The sequence below is a fragment of the Mesoplodon densirostris genome, chromosome 16 (assembly GCF_025265405.1).
Source record: "Mesoplodon densirostris isolate mMesDen1 chromosome 16, mMesDen1 primary haplotype, whole genome shotgun sequence".
In the NCBI taxonomy this organism is placed as follows: Eukaryota; Metazoa; Chordata; class Mammalia; order Artiodactyla; family Ziphiidae; genus Mesoplodon; species Mesoplodon densirostris.
In genome coordinates this window covers 43985387-44013266 of record NC_082676.1, presented here as the reverse complement: position 1 = coordinate 44013266, position 27880 = coordinate 43985387, and the positions used below count along the sequence as shown (strand labels likewise).

The following is a 27880-nucleotide window of genomic DNA, read 5'->3' as shown; positions in this document are numbered from 1 at the left end:
CGGCTCATTGCCCCGGGGGTAACCATTAATCCTTCCCTGGGGGGAATCCAGGGGCTGGTGTCCTGAGGGGCAGATCCTGGGCAGAATGGAGGAACACACAGAGGCAGGCTCAGCACCAGGGCTGGGGGAACAGAGGGCCCTAATTGACAACCCTGCCGACATCCTGGTCATTGCGGCTTATTTCCTGCTGGTCATTGGTGTCGGCTTGTGGGTGAGAAGTTGGGGGATGCTGCTGGGGGCCCGCTTTTGGAGCCTGGGGGGAAAGTCTCGGACAGTCCCGATGTGTGGTAGGGGAAGGATGCCTGGATCTTTTGAGGGAGAAACCCAGGGTGGGGGGCAGGTAAGTCTTTTGCTAGCCCCAGGGTGGCCCAGCCCACACGCATGCATGCCTTGTCTGTCCACCTTTGGATTGGACTAGTTGAGGGGTTGATGGATCTTCATCGGGACAGCATTCTAAATGAGATCTCTTCTACATAATGGCTGGCTGACCAGAAACCCAAATCCAGGGGCCCCAGGAAAGTGCGGCCGAATGCAGCCACACTCAGGCTTGGGGAACCAGACCCTAGGTTAGGGTCTGGGTAGATCTGGGTGCCTGGGAGGAGGCTGGGGGTGCAGGTATGAACCGTCAGGGGAGCCATGCGCTGGTTAATCTTCAGCCTGAAACAAGGCTGAGGAATGTGTTGAGGAGGCTAATGAGGTCCAAAGATGTGCCCCGAACCCAGGCCTCTCCCCACTCCCGTCCCCCAGTCCATGTGCAGAACCAACAGAGGCACCGTTGGCGGCTACTTCCTGGCGGGACGAAGCATGGCGTGGTGGCCGGTGAGAGAGACTGGGCTACGGAGTGGGCGGAGGCCTAGGGAAGCAGCCTGGCTCACCCCAACCTCTGGCCACCCAGGTCGGGGCCTCTCTCTTCGCCAGCAACATCGGCAGTGGCCACTTCGTGGGCCTGGCAGGGACGGGCGCAGCAAGCGGCCTGGCTGTGGCTGGATTTGAGTGGAATGTGAGCGCCCCATTTTGCCAATAACCCCCACCTCCCCGTGGGAACCCCTGGAAGGGTCACACCTGGAGAGAGACTCCAGGCGGGAGAGGTGGGGATGTGAGACCAGAGGTGGGACTTCCCAGCTGTGAGGTAGGGTTGGCCTTCGAGGGAGGCTCACGCAGCCAGCTTGGAGGCAGAGGCATGTGGGAGATACCACGTTCAGGGCAGGGGTGAGCCTGGACCAGCCACGCCCTCTGTGGCCTTGATTTTACTCCTCTCTGAAGTGGGATGAACAGTCTCAAGGATAGTGGAGTGCTTCTTCTGATGCCCTCTGAATCTGTGGCCTGTGAGGATCACTAGGCTAAATGAAAGCCCCTTGCAGAAGTGGGCAGGAGACGAAACTCTGGGACTGAGGCTCGCCTCGGAGGGTTGGGAAAATCAGGGCTTTGAGCTCAGGGCTTCCTGGAGGAGGAGGCCTCTGAGCTGAGCCCTGAGGGACAGAAAGTTTGGGTGGGTGGAGAGGAGAGGGAAGGCAGAGGTTGGGGGTCAGCCTGAGGGTTCTGTGCTTGGATTCAGGTGTGTGTGTTGGGGGTCAGCCTGAGGGTTCTGTGCTTGGATTCAGGTGTGTGTGTTGGGGGGAGGACGAGGAGGATAGGGATCATCTTGGAGGGATGGCCAGGGGTCATGGCCTGGCAGGGCAAGAAGGGCTCTAGCTAAGGGCCCAGCAAAGTATCAAGACCTTGTCCCTAATGACCAGGGCCCAGAGACATCTGCATCTGTGTCCTCTGGGCCCCTCCTGCAACCTTGCCTTGGAGTAGCACTTTTCACCAAGAGAAGAAGGTTCCTCAGACCCATCAGGGGCGAGGACGCACTCATGGCAGGATCTCCCACAGGGAGTGACCCTCAGCTGTCGCGCTGTGCCCGCAGGCGCTGTTCGTGGTGCTGCTACTTGGCTGGCTCTTCGTGCCCGTGTACCTGACCGCGGGCGTCATTACAATGCCGCAGTACCTGCGCAAGCGCTTTGGCGGCCGTCGAATCCGCCTCTACTTGTCCGTGCTCTCGCTTTTTCTGTACATCTTCACCAAGATTTCGGTGCGCACGCACGGGGAGCTGGTCGGGACCCTGGTAGGGTGGGATCACCCAGTGGAGGTCTCTGGAAAGCCCTGGATGGGGCGGGACCAAGGAGCAATGGCTGTAAGAACCGTGATGGAGGTAGGGCCTGGAAGGAATAGGCTTCTGGGGCGACAACCATAGTGAGAGGTATCTGGGAAGACCAGGGCATCAAAAAATGAGGGAACCTTTGAGGCGTGGCCATGTAGGGTCATGATCTGGGCAGGAAGTGGACCTGGGTCCCCACCCTGGCCCCTGGGTCCTGACCTGCATGCTTGCTCCTCCCACCAAGGTGGACATGTTCTCCGGGGCGGTATTCATTCAACAGGCTCTGGGCTGGAACATCTATGCCTCCGTCATCGCGCTTCTGGGCATCACCATGATCTACACTGTGACAGGTGGCAGGTGGCGGGGGCTTAGGGAAGGGAGCATGGATCTGTGGGCGGGGCCTAGGGGAGTCACCAAAGGAAAGTGGGCTGGAGAAGTTCTTAAGTGTGATGTGATCCAAGCAGGAGAAGGACCTAAATCTTTGGAAAGCAAACTACTCCCCCGCCTCCACATTCCTTGGATTTGGTCTGGAGGTTCAGAGATCTGAGCCCGTCCTGGGCCTAGGCAAAAAGGAAGATTTAACAGCTCTTGAACACCTGGGAAGGGAGAGCCGACTTGGCCAGACTCCAAAGCTCACCAAACCCAGTGCAGGTTGGAGGATTCTGGGGTGGTGCCCGAGGCCTGACGCTGGAGCAGTGTGGGTGGGGCCTGGTACCAAGGCCGGCCTGAGGGGCCCACCCCTTCGAATGGGATGAGAATCGGACCTTAGAGAATCACCTCCTCCTATCACACAGAAGAGAAAACTGGGGCTGAGAGGAGGGCCTGTAGTGGAAGTCCTGCACGTGGGCACCTGGCATTAGTGGAGCCTAAAACTCAGCCCCACTGTGCTCACACAGCCCTGCCTCCTGAAGCCGGAGTGCGTGAGCCCAGGGAATGGGCCATCCTTTTGAAATTTGCCCTCCAGGAAAGGGGAGCCCTTTTCCAATTCGCACAAAGACACTGTATGTACTAGTGGCAGCCTGTCTGGGCTGTCTCCACTGACCCAGGCCATTGCAGGAGGGCTGGCAGCGCTGATGTACACGGATACGGTGCAGACCTTCGTCATTCTCGCGGGGGCCTTCGTCCTCATGGGTTACGGTATGGGCTCAGCTGATGGGGGAGGGGCGCAGAGGTCACAGTTCGCAGATCTCTCCACCTGGGAGCAGGGACATCGCGCGTCTGCGGCATGTGGGTCCTAGGGAGGGCCTTGTCGCGGGCACCATGTCCCCTAACTGCTTTGCCCTCACAGCCTTCCATGAGGTGGGCGGGTATTCGGGGCTTTTCGACAAATACCTGGGGGCAATGACGGCCCTGACGGTGTCCGAGGATCCGGCGGTGGGCAACATCTCCAGCTCCTGCTATCGACCCCGGCCCGACTCCTACCATCTGCTCCGGGACCCTGTGACGGGGGACCTGCCGTGGCCTGCGCTGCTTCTGGGGCTTACCATTGTCTCAAGCTGGTACTGGTGCAGCGACCAGGTGCGGGGTCAGGGCCTGGGCGGGGAGCGAGGCTGGGGCAGAACTGGAACCGCGGTGGGCGGAGCTGAGATGGGTGGAGCCTGAACCCATCTGGGAAGCCAGGTGGAAGGCGTGGTCCGAGGGAGCGGGAAGCCCGCCAGTTAGAGCTAAAACAGATGGAGCCAGATCCGAGTCAGGGTCTGCGCTTGGAGCTGAATTGCCCGCTTCGATGGGCCAGCCGCGGGGTCTGGATTAGCGCGGCGAGTTGAGGCAAGGCGGGGGGCGGGGCGGGGTACCCGGGACTGGACGCAGGTAGTCGAACGCCTCTCGTCGCAGGTCATAGTGCAGCGCTGCCTGGCTGGGAAAAATCTGACCCACATCAAGGCGGGCTGCATCCTTTGCGGCTACTTGAAGCTGATGCCCATGTTCCTCATGGTCATGCCGGGCATGATCAGCCGCATTCTTTACCCGGGTAACGTCAGCAACCCCGCCCCGACCGAGAGTCCTGTGCCCCATGCAGCCCCTTTCTTGTGCAAGGATACAAGTGCCTGTCTCCCATTTCCATTCCCGTCCTAAGATCTGGGCCACCCAGTCCCACCTCCCACCCGGGGGTCCCATCTCTCCTCCACTGGGATTCCCCATCCCCACTTCTGGGGAAGTTCCAGACCCGGTGCCGCCCTAGCCGCGTCGTGCCCTTACCCGCAGACGAGGTGGCGTGCGTGGTGCCAGAGGTGTGTAAGCGCGTGTGTGGCACCGAGGTGGGGTGCTCCAACATCGCCTACCCGCGGCTCGTCGTGAAGCTCATGCCCAACGGTGAGGGCGGGCCCCCGGGTTGCCCCGCTGCCCACAGGCGCCAGTGGGAGGAGTCACCCCTCGCCCAGTCCGCACCCTCCCGGGACCCCCTCGTGGGCCCAGACTCACGGCTCCGTCGGCCCGCAGGTCTGCGCGGACTCATGCTGGCGGTCATGCTGGCAGCGCTCATGTCCTCGCTGGCCTCGATCTTTAACAGCAGCAGCACGCTTTTCACCATGGACATCTACACGCGCCTGCGGCCCCGCGCGGGCGACCGCGAGTTGCTGCTAGTAGGACGGTGGGCCTGGGTTTTCCATCTCCTGCCCCACGAATCAGCCCCGGGTGGGGGCAGGGAGCACTCGGAGGGACAGGGGGAGACGGGGCCTGGCCGTCCTGACCTGATGGCCGTCCACCGCAGGCTCTGGGTGGTATTCATCGTGGCCGTGTCGGTGGCCTGGCTTCCCGTGGTGCAGGCGGCGCAGGGCGGGCAGCTCTTTGATTACATCCAGTCGGTCTCCAGCTACCTGGCGCCGCCGGTGTCGGCCGTCTTCGTGCTGGCGCTCTTCGTGCCCCGCGTCAATGAGAAGGTGAGTGTGTGTGTTCATTGGGAGGTCGGGGCCGGACTTGGAAACCCGAGGCTGATGCGCTCTCTGGCCCCGCAGGGCGCCTTCTGGGGACTGATCGGGGGCCTGCTGATGGGTCTGGCACGCCTGGTTCCCGAGTTCTCCTTTGGCTCGGGCAGCTGCGTGCGCCCCTCGGCGTGCCCCGCGCTCCTCTGCCGCGTGCATTACCTCTACTTCGCCATCGTGCTCTTCGTCTGCTCCGGCCTCCTCACCCTCGTGGTCTCGCTGTGCACACCGCCCATCCCGCGCAAGCACGTAAGTGCGGGCCTCTGGACCCGGCACCAAACGTGGGCCGCTGCGGGCCCTCTCCAACAGCAGTCAGCCAGCCTGCTTCCCAGAACTCCCAGTGGGTAGCACCTGAATTTCTACACCGAGGCTTGGTGAGGGCAGGCTGAGAGTCCAGTCTGAAGCTTCATTTGCAAAGCAAGTACAATGTTTTTATTTAAATCACATTTATTTGAAGTGCTTTGGAGGTGGCTTGAAGAAGACTGTGGGGGAGGTTAAAGCCCCCCAGAGTCTTGGCCTGATTGGTGGCAGAGAGGGACAGAGCACGACCCTGAAAGCCCAAAAAGGGTTTGGTCTTGTGCTGTGGCAAGGCAGGTGCCCCAGGGCAGAGCTGATTTGGGGGAGGACAAAAGAGGTGGGCCCAGAAGGATGGACAGGACCCCACAGGTGGAGAAGGGGAAAGGCAGCAGGAGGGAACCCTGTGAGCAAACACCCACAGGAAGGAACACTGTTAGCAGGGCTGTAAGACTAAAGTACTATAATCTGAGTGTAGACAGGGTGATGAAGCAGAGGGCTGAGCAGGGCCAAGAGCTTTAAACACCCAGCTGAGGAGCTTGGGTTTAGCCTGAGGGCCAAGGGCAGCCATGGAAGGTCATCCTGGAGTGAGCCTGGGCGGGTGTGCAGGCTGGACAGAGGGAGGTAAGGGAGTGCCGGTGTGGACGGGGGACCTCCAGGTTCAGGGTGGGGGAACGGCACTCCCACTTGGTCCCTGCTCCCACCCTTCCCCAGCTCCACCGCCTGGTTTTCAGTCTCCGGTACAGCAAGGAGGAGCGGGAGGACCTGGATGCTGAGGAGCTAGAAGGTCCAGCCTCAGCCCCTGTACAGAACGGGCGCCCTGAGCACGCGGTGGAGATGGAGGGTAAGGCACTGCCTGGGGAGCTGGGGTGGGGGAGCTGGGGGAGCAGACTAACTGTACGGCCGCAATTCCTCCCAGAGCCCCCGTCCCCAGCACCAGGCCTGTTCCGCCAGTGCCTGCTCTGGTTCTGTGGAATGAGCAGGGGTGGGGCAGGCAGTCCCCCACGCCCTACCCAGGAGGAGATGGCTGCCGCAGCCAGGAGACTGGAGGACATCAGTGAGGACCCAAGCTGGGCCCGCGTGGTCAACCTCAATGCCCTGCTCATGATGGCCGTGGCCACGTTCCTCTGGGGCTTTTACGCCTGAGGTCAACTGTGTCAGGCGCCATGAGCCACAGCCTTGCAGCGAGTGGGGGTGGGGAGCCTGCAGTGGTAAGAAGGGCCTGGGGCAGGAGAGTGCGGGGGAAGGCCCTGGTACCCCTTCTCTCCACTTTGTCTCTGCCTGGGGCCCAGTCCATCTGATTGGTAGTCACTTCCTTGGCCAACTGGTCACATCGCTGCCCCTAAGCAAAAATAAAGCTGCCTTTTCCAGGTCCTGCTGTGGCTAAAGTGTCCTTGCTCCAGGCTCCTGTTCTGGGACCTGGGCCTCTGGCTGGGCTGCTCACAAGAGCTTCTTTTCTGGACACAGGAGCCATGTGGCCCTCCACTCATCCACCTCTAGCTGGTGATTCTCAGTCCTCCAGCCCGCATCCTGCAGTCCTGGGGAGAGGGCATAGGGATACTGCTGGGGAGGAGACTCTGGGCTGACCCTGGGGAGGGGGAAGGAGCAGCACAGGCTGGGTGTACTGCTCAGGTTCCCCTTGCCTCTGCTGGGTCATCTCTGGCATAAAATGAGCCTAAAACCTCATCTGGTTGCAGCAAGAATTCATTGAGCAGCACATGAAAAAGGACCAGAATGGAGTAGGTGCTAAATGAAAGAGCATCATCAGTAATTTGTGAGCCTTACCCCGCCCCCCGCCCACCATTCTCCAATGCCAACTGGGATTCCATAGTCTGTCAACACTGACAGCACCTCAGAGACCATCCTAACCTCCCCATCCTGCAGACAGGGAAACTGAGGTCCAGACTTGAGATCACAGAGAGAAACCCAGGTCTTCCACCCTCTAGGTGAAGGGGTGGGGATGGGGGCAGGCAGGGCCTCTGGGAGAAGGCCTAGGAACCATGAAGCAGAAGGATATTACCTTTCAAGAACTTTGGAAATAGCTTGTCCAACACTCGGTGGGTCTCCCTGACGATGACGCAGCTCTCTTTCTCAGGACCTGGAGTGGGTGAAGAACCAGAAGCTCTTGGGTTCCCCAAGCCGAACAGGGTCCTTCCTCTCTCCACCCCGCTTTGAGTCAGGAGCAGCCTAGATTGTGAGGCGCTTACCAGCCCGTACTCGATTCCTCAGTCCCTCCAGCTCTCCTGGGAGGGGTCCATCTCCCTGCAGGGCTCCAAGCACCAGTCCGTGAGTGGCAGCCCTTAGAATGGTCTCAGGGCCTGCCATCTGGCTCAGGACAACCTGTACCTGGTCTGGAGAGACCCAGGGACAGACTGGTACCAGGGAAGGGCCACCTCCCCAAACACTCTCAGGCCTACCAGCCTGTTTCATCCCTGTCTGGCCCAAAGGCCTTGGCCTGGCATGAAAGGTCATCTCTCACCCTTTCCTTTCCAACTTCATCTCATGTTGCTCCCCAGTGCTCCGGCCAAGTAATTTCCAAAATACAACTTCAGAGCAGCTCCCTGAGGTGGGTTTATTTTGCACGTCTTTAATGGCTAGTGAGAATAAGCAGCTTTTAACACAGGACCAGCAGACCAGTAAACGTTAGTACATGTTTCCTCAAGAGGTGACCCCGGATAGGAGAGGAAAGTGGTTCCTCAGGGATAAACAAAGGTCTTACTCTTATCTGAGTGTGCTGCAATGTACAAAGTGCTTTTACATAGTCACCTTATTTGATCCTCATAAAAACCCTGCAGCTAATAAGGCAGGTATTGTTAGCGCCATTTTACAGAGTGGTAAAGGGAACTTCACTGGGGCATGTAGCTATAATCTGAATGCATCCAATCTTAGTCTAGAGCTCCCTTCAGGACACTAGGCAGACTCCAAACTGTCCAGCGCGTGTCCAGGGCTTGGGGCCCTGGGGCTGGAGGAATGAGAGGCTGAGCCCAGGAGGGTGTCTGAAGCTGGGGGAACACGGCACACTTACTTTGTGATGGGTCCCAGCGAAGGAGGTAGGGTTCTTGGTGCCCCTCAACCAGCTTTTGCAGCTCAAAGACACTGAAGGAGAGAAGAGCGTGCAGTGGGAGAGGAGAAGACAAAGGCAGCAGTGACCACCCAGTCAACTGCAGAGCCACCTAACTGTTAACCCTAACTGTCCTGCACCTCCTTGCCATCCATCCCTCAGCCGTTACCCCTCCCCCGCATCAACCCTTCCTTTCTTCCTGCATCCAACAAATATAAGATCCCTTATATCTACTTCATGTTATACACCTGCTGCCCTCAAGCACCCACACTGACCCCCAAGTCTGTTCGGTGGAAATAGAGAACCAGAGAGGTGGGGCTTGGTTGGTTGGGGGAGGCCAGTGTATGATCAGAACAGGGAGCCTGTGTGGGGAGGGGGTGACCGTGGTGATGGGTGGGAGACGCTGGGCCACTCACCTGGAAGTCACACGGTGTAGGGGGACCCCCAGGGATAGAGACAGAGATGGCCAGAAACCTGTGGGAAGCTGGAGTCAGGAGGCCCAGGCAGGGGGAGACTAGGAGATATAGGAAACTTGAAACCGAGGGGCTGGCTCACCTGTCCACAGCGGCTCCATCTGATTGGCTGAAGCAGGGCCAAGTACCTCTCCCCGCTGAAGGAAGTGCTTCAGGACCAGCCAGAGCCGGCCTTCGTTCAAGGTCTCTATGACAAGGGCCCGGACTGCCCGGTAGTTGGCATAGATGTGGAGGGCAGTGAGGAAGAAGAAGCAGCCAAGGCTTAAGCTGGGGTGACAGAGTGAGGTGGTCAACGGGAGCAGAGGCCCAGCGGGGCGCCTCCTCCCCGCCCTTGGTCCCGGCTTACCTGGGGCAATCTGACACCAGGGGAAGCATCAAGAGGCTGACCAGGAGCCCTGCCAGGCTTACCAGCGTCTCCTGGAAAATGGCAGAGGGGATGGGAGCTGGAGGGCTCCCCTCCAGGCCAGAAGGAATACCCCTGAGTGCCTTTCACCACACCCCACCCTGCCCCAGACACTCCCTACACTGATAAGGGTGCCTAGGAAATTTTTAACGCTTTTGATGAGTGAGCTGTCATTTAAGATACCAGCTGCTTCTCTGCCCAGGTAGGTGCAATGCCCTTGGAATGCCTGTGGAACATGCCTTCTTTGTTTTGCAAGAGTCAAAGTGTAGCCCTACACGCAGGCAAGTAAATGTCCACAGAGTAAAACTATTTTATTTGGTGGTTTAAAAAAAAAAAAGGGAATTCCCTGGCAGTCCAGTGGTTAGGACTCTGCACTTCCACTGCAGGGGGCATGGGTTCGATCCCTGGTCGGGGAACTAAGATCCTGCAAACCACGCAGCATGGCCAAAACAAACAAAAAACCCCGAAAAACAGAAAAACAAAAAAAAGGTCCATCCGCCCAGTAACCAGCAGATACTTTTGCAAAGGGGTCAAGGAACCACCCAGGAAGAAAAGCACAAGATCCAAACTTCCCTTGAGAATCAATATTATCAGACCCTCCTGATGGCCCGAGATGGCCTGACTGAGCTTACCCTAGGGGAGAAGACCCCTGGCCACCGCCCCCCAACTCATCATGAGAGAGGAGGAGTCTGGACTGGTGTCCCTGACTACGAGGTTCCCCGGGAGAGTTGGTTCTGGCACAGAGGGGGCCTGAGACTGCAGCTCTTCTTACCCAGTCGTCCTGGCAAAGGGGCGGGCCGTGGAAATAAAGGCTGTGGGTGTGACAGTAAACTGGGGATCAGGGGCCTTGGGAGCTCAGGGGCAGAGGGACCTCCCCTCCCCAGGTGGGAGCAGTCATTTCCAGCAGCCACATCAAGTGGCAGCAAAGCAACATCAGCAGAAAGCAGGGGCCTAGTCTGGGGCTGAGCACGTGTCTCGTTGCCCCAGTGATGTTACTGCCTCCATGAATTGAGGAAGCCCTGGGGCCTTGGAAAATGCATCTGGGGGTGGAAGGGGCTGGGGGTTGGAAAGAGGGCGGGTGAGACAGCGGGCACGGGGCTGGTTGTACTTATTTCCCCTCCCTAACAACCTGTGGAAGTGATAATGGGGAAGAACTCATCCAACCATTTCCGGGGAGAAGGGATGTGCCCAAAGGGACCCAGGGAGACTCAACCATTCGGTGCCTTTTTTCCCCTCATCTGTAGAGTGGCAACAAAGAACACCCCTGCACGAGACCACTGTAAGGATTTAATGAGTTCATACACATGAAATAGTTGGCACATGGTCAATGTTTAAAAAACATTAGCTTGTGTTAATATCATTGAAAGGAATTAGTCAATTTTTTTAATGAAATTCTATTTAATAAAACAATATAAGAGAAGGCCAGAAAGTAGGACTGCAGAGAACAGAGGTTTCTAAATTGCTTCAGTGTCAAAGAAAACCATCACACTTGTGACCACCCTGGGCCTCACTTTCCCCATCTGTAAAAGAGAAATAGTAACAGTATCCACCTTAGAGGGCTGCTGTGAGAGGTAAACGATGCAGTGCACATAGGCACTTAGCACCGGGGTACGGAGGGTGGCGATACCTGAAGGGTTCAGCCTAAGGGTGCCTCCACCTCCACGTCAGGCTCCTTTGGTCAGGTGAGGGTTGGGCCGGAAGGGCTTTGCTAAACTGCCCAGCGGAAGCCTCTGCAGTGACTCCGGCCTCCTCACATGCTAAGCACTTTCTGACTTGCCAGGCGCTTTAACGTGTGGGGCTTCATGGGGGAACATGCACCTCCCAGGGTGGGGCTCTGCCTAGAGAGGGCGAGGTCCAGGGCAAGGGCTCCCTCTTGGCCTCACGGGCAGCAGGCAGGGGCTGAGATGACCAGCTTGGACTTGTTGCCGCCAGAGCCTGAGCCCGAGCCCTCACACTGACTACCTATCCTAAGAGTCAGAGCAGGGAGAAGCTACATTTCCTCCCACCTGTCTCCCACCCTGCCCCGCAGGAGCACTCAGGTGCTTCTCTTCATATGCCCAAATCGTGGCTTGGTCTGATGTCTGCCCCCCTTCCCGTACATCCGCGCTCCCCCCACCATCCCTCCAATTCTGGCTGCTCACCTGGCTGCCGTCCTTGGCTGACACATCGGCCATGTTGTTTCTCCGGGCCTGATGCATGGTCAGTGCGGCCCGAGTGGCCCCACCAGCCACGCCCACAATGCACTGGGTGGGTAAAGGGAAGAGTGAAAGTCAGAGTGGCCATAACCTGCTGCAACACAGGAGTTTCTGTGGGTGAGCCAAATAAATGGCTCAAACCAGTTTAAGAAAACTAGGCCTTAGGCCACCCTGCAGCAAAACCCTGAATGCCGTCCTTGGTCTCCTGTTCCCACCCCGCATTTCCACTAGGCCCACCTCCCCTGTCTTGCTCCAGGAGAAAACTGAAGGTCTGCCTGTCACACCACCCTGTGGACCCAGCCCCAAGGAAACTCACTTTCTCCCCGCAAGGTGGAGGCCCACAGACCATTCTTAGCCCAGAACCTCCCCAGCCTCCAACTTCTGCTTTGGCTGCACCCTCCCCCTTGCAGAGCCAAGTCTGGTTTCCAACTTGGTGCTTACATTCTGCCTGCCTGGAACTAACTCCACTCTCTTCCTGCCCCAGTCAAGGCCTAGCCAAGCCTTCCAGGCCAGTTCAAAACCCACACCAGTGGCCCTGACCTCCTAGGGCTCTCCCTCTGAGATGGGAGAGCTCATCGATTAGGGTCACTGACTTCGTTCATGTTTATCAAATCTCTTTTAGATGTCAGATACAGATTTAGGTGCTGTGAGAGACTTCAGTACAACCCCTGACCTCATGAAGCTTATAAATCATCAGATAGTAAACAAATAAACTAGTTGTTACATAGGCAGTGTTTGTTTGAAGGTAAGAGGAATGTGGATCAAAATGAGGCTGGAGTTATGGGCGGGGACCTGATCACATAGAACTTACCAAGCCTTGTAAGGTCTTTATACCAAGAGCAATGGGCACAGGGAAGGGACCTGATTTGATTTCCACTCTATTAAGGACTATGGGGTTGCTCTGAGAAGGACTGAAGAGGGGTGAGAATAGACGCAGGGAGATGACCTAGGAAATAACTGTGCTTTTTCAGCAGCAAGGAATCACCAGGTGACATGGGGATGGAGGCGTGAAAGGACTGGAGAGATTTAAGAGGGCAAATAACAGACATGAATGGAGGTTTAGCTGAGGGTGACAGGTAAAGGGGGAGGAGATGAAGGCATGGATGACAACCAGGCTTCTGGTTGGTGTACCTCAGGGCTGGAGGTGCTGGAAATCTGGGGAGGGGCGGGAAGGTGGGGAAGGGGAAGTTCATGGCCCTGTTCGAGTCCCTTATTCGACAGATGAAGAGACTGAGGCCCCCAAGGCGGAGCTTAGTGCAGAATTTAGGCAGAGGTCACAATCCTTGGTTTCTCTGTGGTCTCCTGCCCTGGAGGGGGAGGGGGTGCTCATGGCCTTTAGTGCCTGGGCCAGGGAAGCTCAGAGGCCTCCACCACAAAGAACTGTTCCTAAAATCCTAAATATCAGTAGTGCCCAGCAGAGAAACACAAGTGATTTTGAACAGATAGATGGGCCTTTAAGATGGGCCTTACATATCTTCTTAAGACTCTTTACTCTGTGCCAGGTACTCAACCCTGTGGGGAAGACAGGCTGAGCTCTTTACCGAACCTTGTTAGGCCTCAGTTTCCTCATCTGGATGAGGCCAACTTGAAGGAATCATGAGGTCAGCAGCCTGGCAGAGAAGAGCTTGGATTCACCCCAATTGCCCCTTCAGCCTTGCTGTCCGGTCTGTGCTCTGTCTTGCCACTGGACCTTGACCTGCACTGTTCTTTCTGCTCAGAGTGCCCACGCTGTACCTCACACTCAGACTTCAGGACCCAGCCCCAGGGAAGACCTTCCTGCATCCCTGGACCAGGCCAGATTCCCTGCTGAACCCTCCTGCAGCCCCCTACACTTCTCATCTGGAATGCCTATAGCTATCACTCGATAAATATTTAACTATGTGTGGCTTTCTTTCAAAGATGGGAGGGCCTGTATTCTGTGCCGAACATGCAGTAGGCACCCTAAATATTTTACTGAAAGAATGAAAGGTAGCCAGGGAGCTGGTCCCAAGACGTTGACACTGGACCACCCTTACTCTCTTTCAGCTCAGAGCTCCTTCACCAGTCCCATGGCTCCAGACACTGCCTTAGACTGACCCTCTGAGGCTCTGGAGGCTGTCTGGCTGGAGGAGGATCAGAATACATGGCTGAGTCCCAGAAGAAACAGCTGAACTTCTTCACTCTTCTAGAAATGCCTTGAACACTGGGCCCAGGCTGGGATCCCCTGTGGGCCCCAAGTGAGCCCGCACACAGCACCACCAGGGCAGGTATCTTGGGTACAGGAGTGCCCCAGAGGTGGGTACCTTGGCCAGGTTGCTGATGCAGATGGTCATGGTGAAACAGATGGGGAATATGGGAGCCATAATCTCGAGGAACATGGCTACATCATTGAGGATGTCGGCAAAAAGCCTGGGGGAAGGGATAAGAGGTCAGAGGTCAGAGACCTTCATACTAGAAGACTCCCCTCCCCTCAGTTCCAGCCCCTTCTCACCTCCACTGCTTGGCATTACAGTCCATTTTGCTCCTGTGGGGGAGGAGAGGTTGGTTTGCAATTTGGATTTAAGGAGAAAACACAGCCTGTGGGCAGTGCAGGCCATTCCTATGCCTTTGTAAGGTCCGAAGGGCTCAGGAAAACCCACACCCCAGCCAGACATCTGTCCCCACACCCTGTCACTGCTGCCTAAAATGCCATTAGCTGGGAGGACCTTCAGTGGTCACTCATATTTCCCCCTTACTAACCCATGAGGCACCAAAGGAAAAAACTGATTGCCTTGTGGCTGCTCCCCACCCTTGGGTCCTCCTGGGAGAGAGGCCATCCCTGGGTTCCTCTGCCAACTCCCCTCCTCTTCCTTCTGCTTCATAGAAGGTACCCAGCAAGAAGTCCACATATTCTATAAACAATACATTTAGTGTAAACACTACCCTGCATGTTACAGACAACTAGCCCAGAGAGGGATATGACTTCCCTCGGATCAAATGGGAGTGGGGGGAAAAGGCCGAAAGAGCCAGGCTCTGACATCCAGCCTAGGAGATCTCTATTACACGATGCCGCAGATGGTTCCCTCCTCTGCAGGCCGAGTGACACCCTGGCCCTTGCACAAACCCCCAGGGACTACTTCTCCAAGATCCCAGTGGCAGGAGATGCTGCAGCCCCCTGCCCAGCTCAGAATTTGCACCATTAGCCCTGACCCTTAATTTGAAATCTCCTAGAGGGAAAGGGAGCATTCTTGGACGGGGCATGGGACGCACATGGGGAACTCCTGATGGAACGAATATATGGCAAAGGCAGGACTAGAACACGTGGGCCTGGTCTTGGGCTCTGCCTGATGCCACAGAAAGACTACAGGCTTTAGGTTCAAATCCCATCTCACCAGTTACAAGCTGTGTGACTTGGTCTGCTTCACATCTGGAAAAGGTACACATTCAATCCTACTCTACACAGTTATTACAAGGATTGGAGAGGATACACAGAGAGCTGGTGAGGCCCAGTTAGGGTTAGTAATTGCAGCTGGTGTTTACTGAACACTTATTATGTGCTAAGCACTTAACATAGCTCACTGCACCTCACAACCACGACTGATGGCAGATACTAACTCACTCCTGAGGTCACCCAGTATTGACTCAAGGAGGAAGCAGGCAGCACGACACCCTCAATCCCTTCTAGATAAATGGTGATGTGGATCCCAGGTCGGACAGGGATCCTGATGACCTACCCAAGCCCACTCCCCGCTCAGCTTAGCAAAGTCCAACCAAGTATCTAAGCCGCCACAGAAGCCTCTGGAGTAAAGGTATTCCTTCTGGGCTAAGCACTGTCCCATCCAAGCTTCTCTTTTAACAAGCCAGCAGAGGATGCTCAGAGCCTGTGGCTCCCTGTGTTTTTCCATGATGGGCAGCAGAGGGGCAAATCAGTGCTTTTGAAGGCAGATCTCATCCTGGCAATGGCTCTGTGGCTTCACTGCTTGGTGACCCCGGGCAAGTCACCTGTACTGGGTACTCACTAAAGACTCCTTAGCTCTGATATACCTGCTAAATCTCCCCACCCCTGGAGACTGGTAGGAAAGAGGGGGAGCTGAAAATACAGCCAGGGCTGAGAAAGACGTGAGTCCTGTCTAGGGAGAGTGGCTAGAAGTCTGCAGATTGGGAAGAAAAACTCACCCCATCCACCAGGCAAAGATGATGCGGCCCAGCATGCCAGTTGAATCTGGGGGAGAGAGGCATCGGTAAGGAACAAGCAAGAGCCTTGGGGGCTGTAGGGCCTGGCAGAGCCTGGCACTGAGATGGCTTTCCACCTTGGATCGCTGCCCTTGGGAGCTCAGTCTGGTACGATAAGTTCTAGACAGACGTAGCTGCATTATGGGGTCAGAAGTGCCTAGACTTAGCAGTCCCTCAGCATGTACCCCCAGAGAACTAGGTACCCATGCACACCAAGAGACACGGACCAGAAATATTCTTTGCAGCATTGTTTATAACAGCAAAAAACTGGGAATAATGCAAATGCTCATCAACAGGAGAATGCATAAACAAATTCTGGTACATTTACTCAGGGGCATACTAGACAGCAGTGAAAATCTAATGGACCACAATTACCCACATCGGCATGGATGAATCCTAGTATTATCATCCTGCATGAAAAAGTAAGTCATGATGACTACATACAGCACAGTATACTCTTCATAAAGCTCGAAAACGACTGAGACTAAACAATATAGGGTTTGGGTATATATATCTATATGGTAAAACTATTTTTTTAAAAAGCAGGAAATTCTGTGTGGAAAGTTCAGAGGTTATTGTTGATATTCTAGCTCTTAGGTTGCGCAATGGGTTCACAGGTGGTCATCAGAGTATAAATAAATAAAAAGGATTTGAACTGCAGGTTGGTGACAAGCGAGCTGGGAGTGTGGGGCAGAGGGAGAGGCCTCCTCAGACTAGGGAGAGTCAGAGAGGTCTCTGGAATCCACTAGACCTTCACTTGCACAACAAGTGCTTCTTGGCTACCCACTGCCGTGAGGCCTGGGGGGTACCACAGTGAGCCAGAGTCATGGTTCCAGGCTCAAAAGCCAGTGTAAAAGCAGACAGCAGCCACTACGAAAAACACAGATTTAGACCAAGGGTCAGTTAACGGTGGTCTGTGGGCTTCTACGCAGTTTTTGTAAATAGACTGGAACACAGCTGTGCCATTTGTTTCCAGACTGTCTATGGCTTTTTTCATAACACAATGGCAAAATCAAGTTGCTGCAAGTGAAACTGTACAGCCTGCAAAGTGTAAAATCTTTACAGTCTGGTCCTTTACAGAAAGTTTGCCAACCACTGATTTAGACCCTACCTTACACTGAGAGTAGTACTCATTAAGCCCACAGGGGGATCAGAAAGAAGGACTGTTCTAGCATCAAACTGAGAAGGCCTCACACTGTGGGCACTGGGAAGGACAGGCAGAGCGGGCAGAGGACCCTTAGCTTGTTTGAGCTTGAGGGAAGGGACCCTTAAGTGGGGGACTGCAAGAAGGAGAACTAGGTAGTGGGCAGAAGGGATGAGAATGTCCCACGACATATAAAGGTGGTGACATGGGCCAGCCTTCCTCATTCTCCTCTTGCCAAGGCGGCCATCCTTGGGCATTGACCCCTTCGAGCTAGACATCTTTACCCAGCCTTGGACTTGAAGGAGACCGCTAAGCACTCTGGCAGAAACCTGAAATACCCATGTCTTTCAATCGTCACAACAATCCTACGAGCTTAAGGGCTCATCCCCTTTCGAAGATGAAGCAACTGAAGCTCGAAGATTGATAAACGAAAATGGGGCATTTTACAAGAAAATCTGGATTTACAGCTTTCCGAGAACCTGAAGACACGGCAGCACCAGGCCTGCTTCCCCTTACTGCTCCAGTTGGCTGGGGCTGAGCAGCAGCTGCCTCATTCAGAGGCGTGTGTATAACACATTTCCCATCCGGCCTGCTCGGCTTCTCTATTTCTGTCCCCTCTGTCCCTGGAAGTTATACTCCCCAGGGTGGCTTTAGAAGCCTCCTCCCGCTGTCACTCACCCACACTCTTCCTTTCAAGTACTTTTAATTCTACCCAAAATTTTCATTGTTCAAGATTTTTGTATTGGATCATTTTAGTGACTCTGAACATGGCAAGGTTACTTTTACTGGTTGAGAGCTCACAGAGCCAGACTATTTTTCTACCCTCCGACTGCAAAGTCTCTGCCAATCAGGTATGTATGTCCTTCACACAAGAAAGGGGCCTACTCTAGTTTTCATCGGAGGCAGTCTGCAGGGCCCTTGTCAGAATCTGGAGGTTGGCAATAGGATGCAGTGACATACATCCTCCCTATTAGCTGAAAGTCAACACTGTCCACTAGACCAGGAAACTTAATTCCCACCTGCTCCTCTCTGCCTCAGTTACAACTGGCCATGCTGTAAGATCTAAAAATTTTGAATTCTAGTAAGGGATCAACTGTCCATAAATTGTACTCGGCTCCACTCTGAAATCCTAACTGGCCAAAGAGTGGGTGGTTAAGGGTGGGATACAGGAGTCAGTGGGCCTGGGTCCAAATCCTGGCCCTATGTGACCTTAGGCAAGTTACTAAACCTCTCTGTGCCTCAGCTTCCCTCTCTGAAAAAGGTACTTATAAAGGCATCTACCTAATATGGCTGCTGCAGAGATTAAGTTACATATTACATGTCAAAATGTCTGGCATACACTCAGCTGGCAAAATATTGGCTGCTAGTAGTATTACTATTGCTAGTTATGACAATTAACAACATGTTCTATTAAGAGATCTGTAACTAAAAGTGACCACATCAAAAAATTCCAAGGGAGTGTCTTATATAAATCTCTGCATACAAATTTCCCATGTTTGATGGAAACAAGTTTTTAATATCCTTTTAATTAAGGGGGTTTCCTTTAATATCAACAACAGGCTTTAAAGTAAGAGGATATTTTTCCACATCTTAAAATGGTCTTATTTTTTTAGTAACTCGCCTGAGCTGAAGACATACATAAGCAACATGTTGGTGATAAGACTAGGGTGCTTAGAAATGACATGGAACTACTGACCCAAGCTCCCACTGCATTCCAAACAATTAACCAATAGGAGAGGAATGGAAAAGATCCAAATTAAGCACAGTGCGGTGGTATGAAAATGTACTCTGGAACTAAACCTCCTGGGTTCACATCCGTGACCCTGGGCAAGTTACCGTGCTGTGCCTCAGCTTTCCCATCTATAAAATGGAGATAATGACAATACCCGTCTCAGAACTATTGTGAAGACTGAGTCAGGACATTTAAAGACCGGTACACAGTAAGTACTGTTCAGGGAACTATTATTATTAAAAGAAGAGACAACTAGGACAAGAGGCACAGATCACCACCACTTCTCCACTGATATGCAGTCTCAGAGAAAGAGCTTCTTTCCAGCAGTGACTCACATGTGGACAGTATGCTCATCTTAATGGTAAGGGTATAAGCAGGAGCCTCCAGATTCTCCAAAAGGTCCACGGAGGCTCACCAGAGCTGTGGCCAGGCTGATGCTAGGTGCAGAATGAGCCTTACCTTGGGTCTGATTTAAACCGCCACTGGGAACAACAGTGAAAGACAAAGGATGGTGGAGAGAGCCATTGGCCCTCCTGATGTGGGCAGTTTCCCTTTTCACCGTCTAGGTAGCACGGTACCAAACTGTATCTTTTTCCCCCCGCCCCCTTTAGCGGTTTTTCAAAAAGCGGTACACATTCAACAGATAGTTACTATAGTTATTATCCATGGCATCATCTAGTATCCCAGAGGATATAAAATGCCTTTCACCCTTCCCCAAACCTCCTCTCTGCCACTCAGGACCTATTACAAAACTGTTTCTATCTAGAATTAACTAATTTCCCACACCCAAGGCAGTTGGCAGTTTTATTCAATAACCAAACTCTTAGGCAGTCCTCCACAGATTAGGAGTAAAGGGGAGGGGACGGTTTACTTAGGGATCTGAGCTCCAGATGATTAAGGGACACTGCACAGTACGTATGGGGAACGGAGTGCAGCTACCAAGGCTAGTGGGCGGGATGAGGGTGTTCCCGCCATGGGTTACCAGTCAGTCGTCAATAAAGCCAATACAAATCTTTAAAATTTACTCAGTTGAATTTTGTTTTTTAACGAGGTACAAGGCACTCTTCTAGGAAGTGGGGAGGCTTGGCTCCCGGATCTAATCAGACAGGAATGCAGAAATAAACATACTCATCAGAGCCCAGAGCTAGGTACCAAAACACTGGGAGAAGGGGAAAGGAGGGGCTGGGCTTCCCAGCCGAAGGAAAAAGTGGACAGAGAAATGGCAGAGCTGAGAGGAGCGATCGGTGAGACTCCAGGGGTCCAGCTCACCTTTCACGAGCCAGGTGGCCGTGGCAGCTGAAACAGACGCTTTTGCGTTCCCTACCCCTATGCCCAGCAAGACTGCGTGGGTGGCCAGGGAACCCGAGAGGCTGGAAGCAAAGGCCTGGAGAAGAAAAGAAGTGGGGTGAGGAGTGGGCGCAGGAGCATGGAGGTCTAAGACCTGTTATCAGCTCTCCTGGGTGTGTGGCCTGGGACGTGTCACAGCTCGGCTCTGGGCCTCAGTGTCCAGTCTGTAAGCGGGGAGGGAGAGGTGGCGCGCTGTCTCCCCTACCCCGGGTACATGTCGCTCCCTTCCCCAGTCGGCCGGGCTGACCTGCACGGAATCCCACAGCTGGTAGGGCAGATAGTCCGGGCTGACGCTATCGGGGAAGCCCTGAGGTAGGAAGACAGCCAGGAGCCGGGAAAGAGGTGGACTGGCCGTCCCGGGAGCCACCCTTTCGCCCCCATCTCGTCCTCCGGGTTTCGCTGTGAAGGCCCCGGAGAACCCCCACCAGCGCCGTCCCCAGTTCTCCCACTGCAGGCTCCCGTCGGCGGCGGCGCGGCAGCCCCGGGCCGTCCCGGAGCCGAACTGCTCGGAGCACAGTGGGGCCTCACTCCTGGCGACATATGCCATCCTGGATTCCTCCCTTTAGTTCCGCGGGAAGAGAAACGTGGCCGGAAGACGCGTCCTGCTCGGCTACGGCGGCTGCAGAGGGGCATTATTCCTTCGAGAAAGGGCCTCCTGCCTCCGCGTACTCTTCCAGCCAGCCCAGGAACCAGATGGTTCCTTTCCGACCTCCCGGCCCCGCCTCGACCCCTCGGGGCTGGTCCCGGTCCTGGTTCTTTGTAGCATCTTGTATGGGGCCGCGAGAGCCCTTTGGCCCGCCAAGCCCTGAAGGTACCTGCTTTGCTGTGACCCACGACTTTACAGTTATGGGGAGAAGGGAAGAGGGCGTCTCTACGGAATCGTGTTGAGACCCGGTGCGGCCACAGAATTTTTCGCTGTGTGGCTTTGGGCAACTCAGTGTCCCTCTCTGGTCCTCAGGTGGCTTCTTTGCTGTGAGGCCAGGGCCTGTATTTTACTCCTATTCTCTCCCCGGTACCCAACACATAGTAGGTGCGTAAAAGAGATAATATTTATGAATGAATGCATGCATGATGAGAAGTTGGACCAGATGATCCCTGAGGCCCTGTAAAGCTTCCCTTTTTGTTTGTTTGTGGTTTTGGGGGGTTTTGTTTTCCTTCTGGGCGTCTCTGGCCCTCCACTAGAAATTTTCTGCCCTTCAGCTTTTCCTGACCAGAAGAGTATTATTTCTGAAAGGATCCTAAGAACATTTGAGGAACAAGAAAATCAAGGGATTGTAGTGAATAGTGTCAGCAAATAGGAGAAATAGGCAAGAAGTTCTTCTGTGTTTATTGGGGGAGAGGGTCTATGAAATTGGGGGAAAAGTCTAAAGACAGTGTTTCCCTCCAAACTCACCTCCTTTTCCTTTCCCTCTCTTCTCTCCCTTTCTCCTTCCCATCTAGTGCAATGTACTTGCCTTCAAAATAGAAATTTGCTAAAAGCGTTCTCTTTTCTTCAGAAAATAAAATATCCTGGTTCCTTAGCCCAGCATTCTTGGACCCTCACAGTTTGATTCCCTGCTTGAAACTTCTGATTCTCCCTAACTATCATCTTTCTCTTGGACCTCAGCCTGGAATGCTTTTCCACCTCACCTCACCTTACCTAAAAGCTAGTCAGAGTCTCTGAGGCTGAGGTAGACCCAGGGCATTTGATTTTTTGTTTGTTTGGTTGGTTCCTGTGAGAGTGAAAAATTGAAGGGATACAAACGTGTGATATTTTAAATGTTAGCTTCTGTGGGTATATTGAACTGAGACTAACCTCCAGGAATGAATTCCACCAGAGGGCCTTAGTTTGGATGCATGTTCTGTCACTTAGTATCTGTGAGACCTTGGGCAAGTTTCTCACCACTCTGTCCTTCAGTTTCCTCACCTGTAAAAGGGGAATAATACTAGTACCTACCATATAGGGTTGGGATGAGGATTAAATGAGTCATATGTGTAAAGCTCTTAAACTATGTTTGGTACATAGTACAGGCTATTTAAGTGTTGACCATTATTTGGAGTTAATGTCAAGTATTCAAATGTGAGGCCCGTTGCTCCATAGGGCCCTCATGACCAGCACTACTCTATGACATATTGTCCAAACCAGGATTTTTTTTTTTGGCTGCGCGGCACGGCTTGCGGGATCTTAGTTCCCGGACCAGGGCTTAATTGAACCGGGCGCCATGGCAGTGAAAGCACCGAGTCCTAACCACTGGACCGCCAGGGAATTCCCCAAATCAGGATTTTTGAGAGTGTCTTTAGAGGAGGCACCGTTAGTAATCACATCGGGCTAACAGACTGGAGCCATCCTGGGCAAACTGAGAAATCCGGCCACACTATTTACCAACCCTCTAGGCTTTACTGACCATCTTTGTCCACATGGACCTCTCCCTGCTCAGAGACCATGGCAACCCTTGTTTACTGTAGAACTCATTTAACGCTTAGCATATGCTTTCTGGAGCCAGTTTGTACTTGCTTTTATTAGGTATCTAAGTCCTGTCTTCCCAAGTGGACTATAAGTGCCTGACAAGGACTCATACACTTCTCTGCAACCCCAGTGTCCAGATCAGTGGCTTGACAAAGAGATGAGGGATGCTTCCTCTTCCCCTACCCCATGAGACTTCTTGACAGCCTGCATTCAGCAGTATAGTAAGCACCAGGCAGAACACTCCAAGCTGCTCATCTCCTTGACTTTATCCTCACTGTTCTCTCCACTTCCACAACTACCCGCTTATGGTCTACTCCCTACACAGCTTAAAACTCCCCGGCTCAAAACCTCTCAGCAGCTTCCTGTTACTTTTATGGAAGAGGATTGCAATATTCTCCTCCAAACCCTTCAATGACTTTCCTTCATATTTGAAAATAAAACATGAACTTCTTGTCATGGCCCATGAAGCTCTGTAGATTGGGCCCTGCTCCATCTTTCAGACTTCACCCCTTACGGTTCATCCTCTCACTCCCCCCACTAGAACATAAGCTCCCAGAGAAGAGGAACTTTGTCTTTGGCACTGATGCATTCCCAGGGCCTGGCACAAGGCAGGTGCCAAATACCTATTTGTGGAATGAATGAATTTATTTTCTCAATAACCCTCATAGGTATTATTTCATTCCTCCTTTAAACAAAGAAACTGGGGTTTGCATGTGTGAAGTGACTTCATCAAGGTGACAGAGCTGAAAAGTGGCAAAAACATTCATTCTCCTATTCATTCAACAGATATTTAGTGAGAAGCTGCTACTCTTCTAGGCCCTGAGGCAGGTGTCCAATTTGAGGCTAATGGTTTCAGAACTATACCATCTTGTTTCTTCCTTTTTAATTTTGTATTCTTGTTAAGTATTATAAAAAATAATGGAAGGATACATTCTAGCTGTAAAATAATTCAAACAATAATATAGATGGAGAAGGTCAAATTCTCCCTTGACATTTATCCTTCTTTCCATTTTTCAACAAATACCAGTCAATGCCCAGAAGTAAACATTGTTTACCATGAGAGAGAGAGAGACAGAGACAGAGAGAGAAATATAATTTTACATTTAATCCCCTCTCCCATACTCACAGCCTGAGGTAGCCTGCTCTAACTATAGTTCATTAAACGTTGTCTTTGAGATCTTTTCCTATCAGCACATACGTAGCTACCTCATTTATTTTAATAGTTGCATGTCATGCCATGGTATGAATGTGCCATAGTTTCTATAAAGATTCCCCATATTGCTTTTTTCCTTATTACAAATAGGTATGATAAATTCCTTGTACAGGGCTTTCTGTATATTGAATATGAATATTTCTTTAAAATGAGTCCAAAGCAGAATTGTTGGGCTGAAGGGTATGTGTATTTTAATTTGAACAAGTATTGTCAAACTATCCCTCTAAAAAGCTTTACCAATTTACACTCCTACTAACAGTATATAAGAATGCTTGTCATAGTCAAGATATGTATTCCCATTATCTAAAAAATTCTCTTGGGCACCTGTGCATTTTAATGTCTACTCTTGTATTCTGATCACAGATAACCCCTGATGTGCTTTCTGTCACTATAGATTATTTTTGCTTATTCTAGAATTTCATAGAAGTGGGATTATACTGTATATGGTCTTTCATGATTGGCTTCTTTTGCTCAGCGTAATGATTTTGAGATTCTTCCATGTTGTCATGAGTACCATTAGTCTGTTTCTTTTTATTGCTGAGTGGTATTCCATTGTATGAATATACCACCGTTTGTATATGCACTCACTGGTTATTAGACATTTGGGTTGTTTCCGGTTTGGGGTTATTATGAATAAAGTTGCTATGAACATTTGCATTTGCATGTAAGTATTTTTGTAGACGTGTATGGACTCCACCTAGGAGTGGAATTGCCAGGTCATGTGGTAAGTGTATGCTGAACTTTATGAGAAATTGCCAAATTGTTTTTTCAGACATTTTATTTTACCTTCCCACTGGCAATGTATGAGATTTCTAGTTGTCCTATATCCTTACCAACACTTAATCGGTCTTTTTAACTTGCAGTCGCTGTAGTGGGGATGTCGTGGTATCACATTATAGCTTCCATCTGCATTTTTCTGATGAGTAATAATGTTGAACATCTCTTCATGTGCTTATTGGCTATTTGTATATCTTCTTTGTGAAGTGCCAGTTCCAATCTTTTGGCCATTTAAAAAAACTGGGTTGTCTTATTATTGAACTATTAAGAGTTTGTTTTAAATTCTGTATACATTTTTTAAGGGCTTTAAATGCTTGGCTTTTAAAAATTATTTATTTATTTATTTATTTATTTTTAAATTTATGGCTGTGTTGAGTCTTCGTTTCTGCGCGAGGGCTTTCTCTAGTTGTGGCAAGCGGGGGCCACTCTTCATCATGGTGCGCGGGCCTTTCACTATCACGGCCTCTCTTGTTGCACAGCACAGGCTCCAGACGCGCAGGCTCAGTAGCTGTGGCACACGGGCCTAGTTGCTCCACGGCATGTGGGATCTTCCCAGACCAGGGCTCGAACCCGTGTCCCCTGCATTAGCAGGCAGATTCTCAACCACTGCGCCACCGGGGAAGCCCTGTATACATTTTTTTTTTGGTCAGGTTGTATTGCAATTATTTCTCCTAGTGGTAACAAATACTTTCTACCCTAAATAAATGAAAACACATTTACACAAAATCTGTACACAAATATTTACAGCAGCTCTATTCATACTTGCCAATAACTGCAAACAATCCAGATGTCCTCCAGTGGGTCAATGAATAAACAAACTGTAGTGCATCCATACGATGCACACTTAGCAATGGAAAGGAACAACTCACTGCTACTTGAAACAACTTGGATGGAGCTTAAGGGCATTATTCTGAATGAAAGAAGCCAGTCTCAAAGGTTAGATATTGTATGACTCCATCATAGGACATCCTCAAAAACACTGAACTGGGCCTCCCTGGTGGCGCAAGTGGTTGAGAGTCCGCCTGCCGATGCAGGGGATACGGGTTCGTGCCCCGGTCTGGGAGGATCTCATATGCCGCGGAGCGGCTGGGCCCGTGAGCCATGGCCGCTGAGCCTGCGCGTCCGGAGCCTGCGCGTCCGGAGCCTGTGCTCCGCAACGGGGGAGGCCACAACAGTGAGAGGCCCGCACACCGCAAAAAAAAAAAAAAAAAAAACACTGAACTGTAGTGATGGGGAACAGATCAGTGGTTGGCAGGATTTAGGGATGAGAGTGGGGGTGACTACAAAGGGGTAGCACGAAGGAGTTTTGGGGCAACGGAAATGTTCTGTATCCTGATTGTGGTAGTAGTTACATGAATCTACGTATTAAAATCCAAACATCGTACACCAAAAGGACGTTAATTTGCTGTGTATTAATTAAGATAATGCTATAAACAAAAAAGCAGAGCAATAAGCCATGAGTGTATAGGTGCCTGGTTTTTGAATGGAGGAAGATGTGACGGGAAATACACACATCTTGAATGCTGGTTGCTTTGTCGGGGGAGGGAGCAACAATGATCCACTTTTCAGTGTGAATTTTTATAATGTTTCACTTATTTCAGTTATTATATGGTGATTTTGAAATTTGAAAAAATCTATTAAAAATGGAAAACAGGGCTTCCCTGGTGGCGCAGTGGTTGGGAGTCCGCCTGCCGATGCAGGGGACGCGGGTTCGTGCCCCGGTCTGGGAGGATCCTACGTGCCACGGAGCGGCTGGGCCTGTGAGCCATGGCCGCTGAACCTGCGTGTCCGGGGCCTGTGCTCCGCAACGGGAGGGGCCACGGCAGTGAGAGGCCCGCGTACCAAAATAAATAAATAAATAAATAAATAAAAATGGAAAACATTAGTAAAATATTTTTTAAAAAGAAAAAAAGTATTTTTGCTTTGTTAAGTACCTGATGATATGTTAGAGAATAAGACACATGTGTCTCCATTCCTGTGGAACTCAGCCTAGTAGAGTCCAGTCCCCCCATCTTACAGAAGGCTCATCTGCAAAATATGACTATTATTGGAATTTGCCTAACAAGAGTTTTCATAAGAATAAATACTTATTTATTTATTTATTTTTTGGCCACGCCATGTGGCTTGCAGGATCTGTTTCCTGATCAGGGATTGAACCCAGGTCATGGCAGTGAAAGCCCTGAATCCTAACCACTAGACCACCAGGGAACTCCCAAGAATAAATACCTTAATACCTGCTTGAAACTGTGCCTGGCACAAATGATGACTGTAATGTTAGCTGCTGTTAATATATCACCTATGAATTGGGAGAATAATTGCCACCACTCGTTAGGATGATTTTAAAAGTGCCTTTCTTGTAACAGGGCATCTAACAGTTACTGTTAGTTTCGTTAGCATTTGGAGCCTGGATTCTGGGATGTAGGGGAGAGGGCATGGCTCTATCCCTGGTTTGGTTTTCTGTGTCTCCCCACTTATCTGTTCTCTCGGCTTTGCTATCTTTCTAATTTCAGGGAAGCCTCTCCCTCCTTCCCCTCCCCTGGTTGACCTATCACCCTCCCTCAGGACCTAAATGCAGGGCGTTTCCCTCTTTGGCTGACACTGGACTCCTCGTCTACATCTAGCTTGGCACAGAGGGACATCCAGACCCTGAAAAGTGTGGGTGAGACGTCTATACATAGCACTGTTGGACCTGACAGTGAGCCAACCTGGGGGAAATGTGATCTCAGAGCAGGGCAGGGTTTGAAAGGTGGTGGAGGGGAGGTGAACCTGCAGGGCCCCAGGGATGCTTAAGGGGAGTGAGGAGATTGGGGGAAATACCCTGGGAGAAAAAGATACTTAAATACCATCTCTTTCTCTAATCAGGCAGATGGCCCTTCTTCAAACCAACAAGGATCTCATTGCTACAGGAATGAAGGAATTTAACATTCTGCTAAATCAGCAGGTAAGTCTGTGCTCTGTTTCAGAGGACAGGCCTGGAGCGTTGGGAGGTGGGCGAGAACAGAGCAGGGAGAATAATTTGGAGCTGGGAGGGTAATGGTTGAGTTGATGGAAACAACTGGAGACAGGTAATACAAATCAGAGAAAAGAGGATGTCAGAGTTGGTGGTTATTCCTGAATCACATGGCCGAGCGTGGTCTCCCTTGCCAAATCCTGACCTCCCCTATCCCAATCCCACCACCACCCCCAGGTCTTCTCTGATCCTGCTGTCCCTGAAGAAGACATGATGACTGTGGTGAATGACTGGGTGAACTTCTACATCAGCTATTATAGGCAGCAGATGGTGGGGGAGCAGCAAGAGCAGGACGTGGCTGTGCAGGAACTTCGGCAAGAGCTGGATACTCTGTGTGCCTCTTTCCTGGACAAATATAGGAACTTCCTGAAGTCCTTGTGAGCACCCGATCACAGGCTGCCTTCCTCCTAGCCGGGAGACTCAGGCTTGTCTGAGACCCTTAAGTGCTGCCTCTGTGTTCTTCAAGGCCTCAGGCTCTGCCTTTATGGTGTTACTGCACCCTGACACCTCAATAAAGACCAGTACTTGTTTTGATGGTT

At 52.1% G+C, this 27880-nt stretch overlaps 3 protein-coding genes across 14 annotated transcripts; 2 read left to right on the top strand and 1 right to left on the bottom strand.

Annotated features, from left to right (window-relative positions):
- The first annotated feature begins 63 nt into the window (after positions 1-63).
- On the top strand, positions 64-6678 carry SLC5A2 (solute carrier family 5 member 2). The gene is made up of 13 exons (XM_060120439.1): positions 64-211; positions 748-819; positions 896-1000; positions 1907-2071; positions 2382-2487; positions 3194-3274; positions 3426-3655; positions 3971-4106; positions 4340-4447; positions 4574-5013; positions 5089-5304; positions 6064-6193; positions 6269-6678. Exons 1-13 carry the CDS (start codon positions 86-88, stop codon positions 6493-6495), a joined length of 2142 nt encoding a protein of 713 aa, XP_059976422.1. The 5' UTR covers positions 64-85; the 3' UTR covers positions 6496-6678.
- On the bottom strand, positions 5461-20456 carry RUSF1 (RUS family member 1). Of its 3 annotated transcripts, XM_060120424.1 has the most exons (13): positions 20143-20456; positions 19818-19932; positions 15616-15661; positions 13952-13984; positions 13764-13869; positions 11428-11529; positions 9230-9300; positions 8966-9150; positions 8827-8884; positions 8375-8445; positions 7557-7700; positions 7370-7447; positions 5461-6887 (listed from the first exon to the last, which is right to left on the bottom strand). In XM_060120424.1, exons 1-13 carry the CDS (start codon positions 20440-20442, stop codon positions 6790-6792), a joined length of 1407 nt encoding a protein of 468 aa, XP_059976407.1. In that variant the 5' UTR covers positions 20443-20456; the 3' UTR covers positions 5461-6789. The 3 variants fall into 3 exon arrangements, with proteins under 3 accessions (XP_059976407.1, XP_059976409.1, XP_059976408.1); XM_060120425.1 differs by lacking the exons at positions 5461-6887; positions 7370-7447 and adding an exon at positions 7829-7943 and having other exon boundaries at positions 7568-7700; XM_060120426.1 differs by lacking the exons at positions 13764-13869; positions 13952-13984; positions 19818-19932.
- Positions 19737-27880, top strand: AHSP (alpha hemoglobin stabilizing protein). 10 transcript variants are annotated; one of them, XM_060120436.1, is made up of 4 exons: positions 20531-20706; positions 26894-26990; positions 27194-27272; positions 27519-27880. In XM_060120436.1, exons 3-4 carry the CDS (start codon positions 27198-27200, stop codon positions 27720-27722), a joined length of 279 nt encoding a protein of 92 aa, XP_059976419.1. In that variant the 5' UTR covers positions 20531-20706; positions 26894-26990; positions 27194-27197; the 3' UTR covers positions 27723-27880. The 10 variants fall into 10 exon arrangements, with proteins under 10 accessions (XP_059976421.1, XP_059976419.1, XP_059976412.1 ...); XM_060120429.1 differs by having other exon boundaries at positions 26842-26990; XM_060120432.1 differs by having other exon boundaries at positions 20531-20789; positions 26842-26990.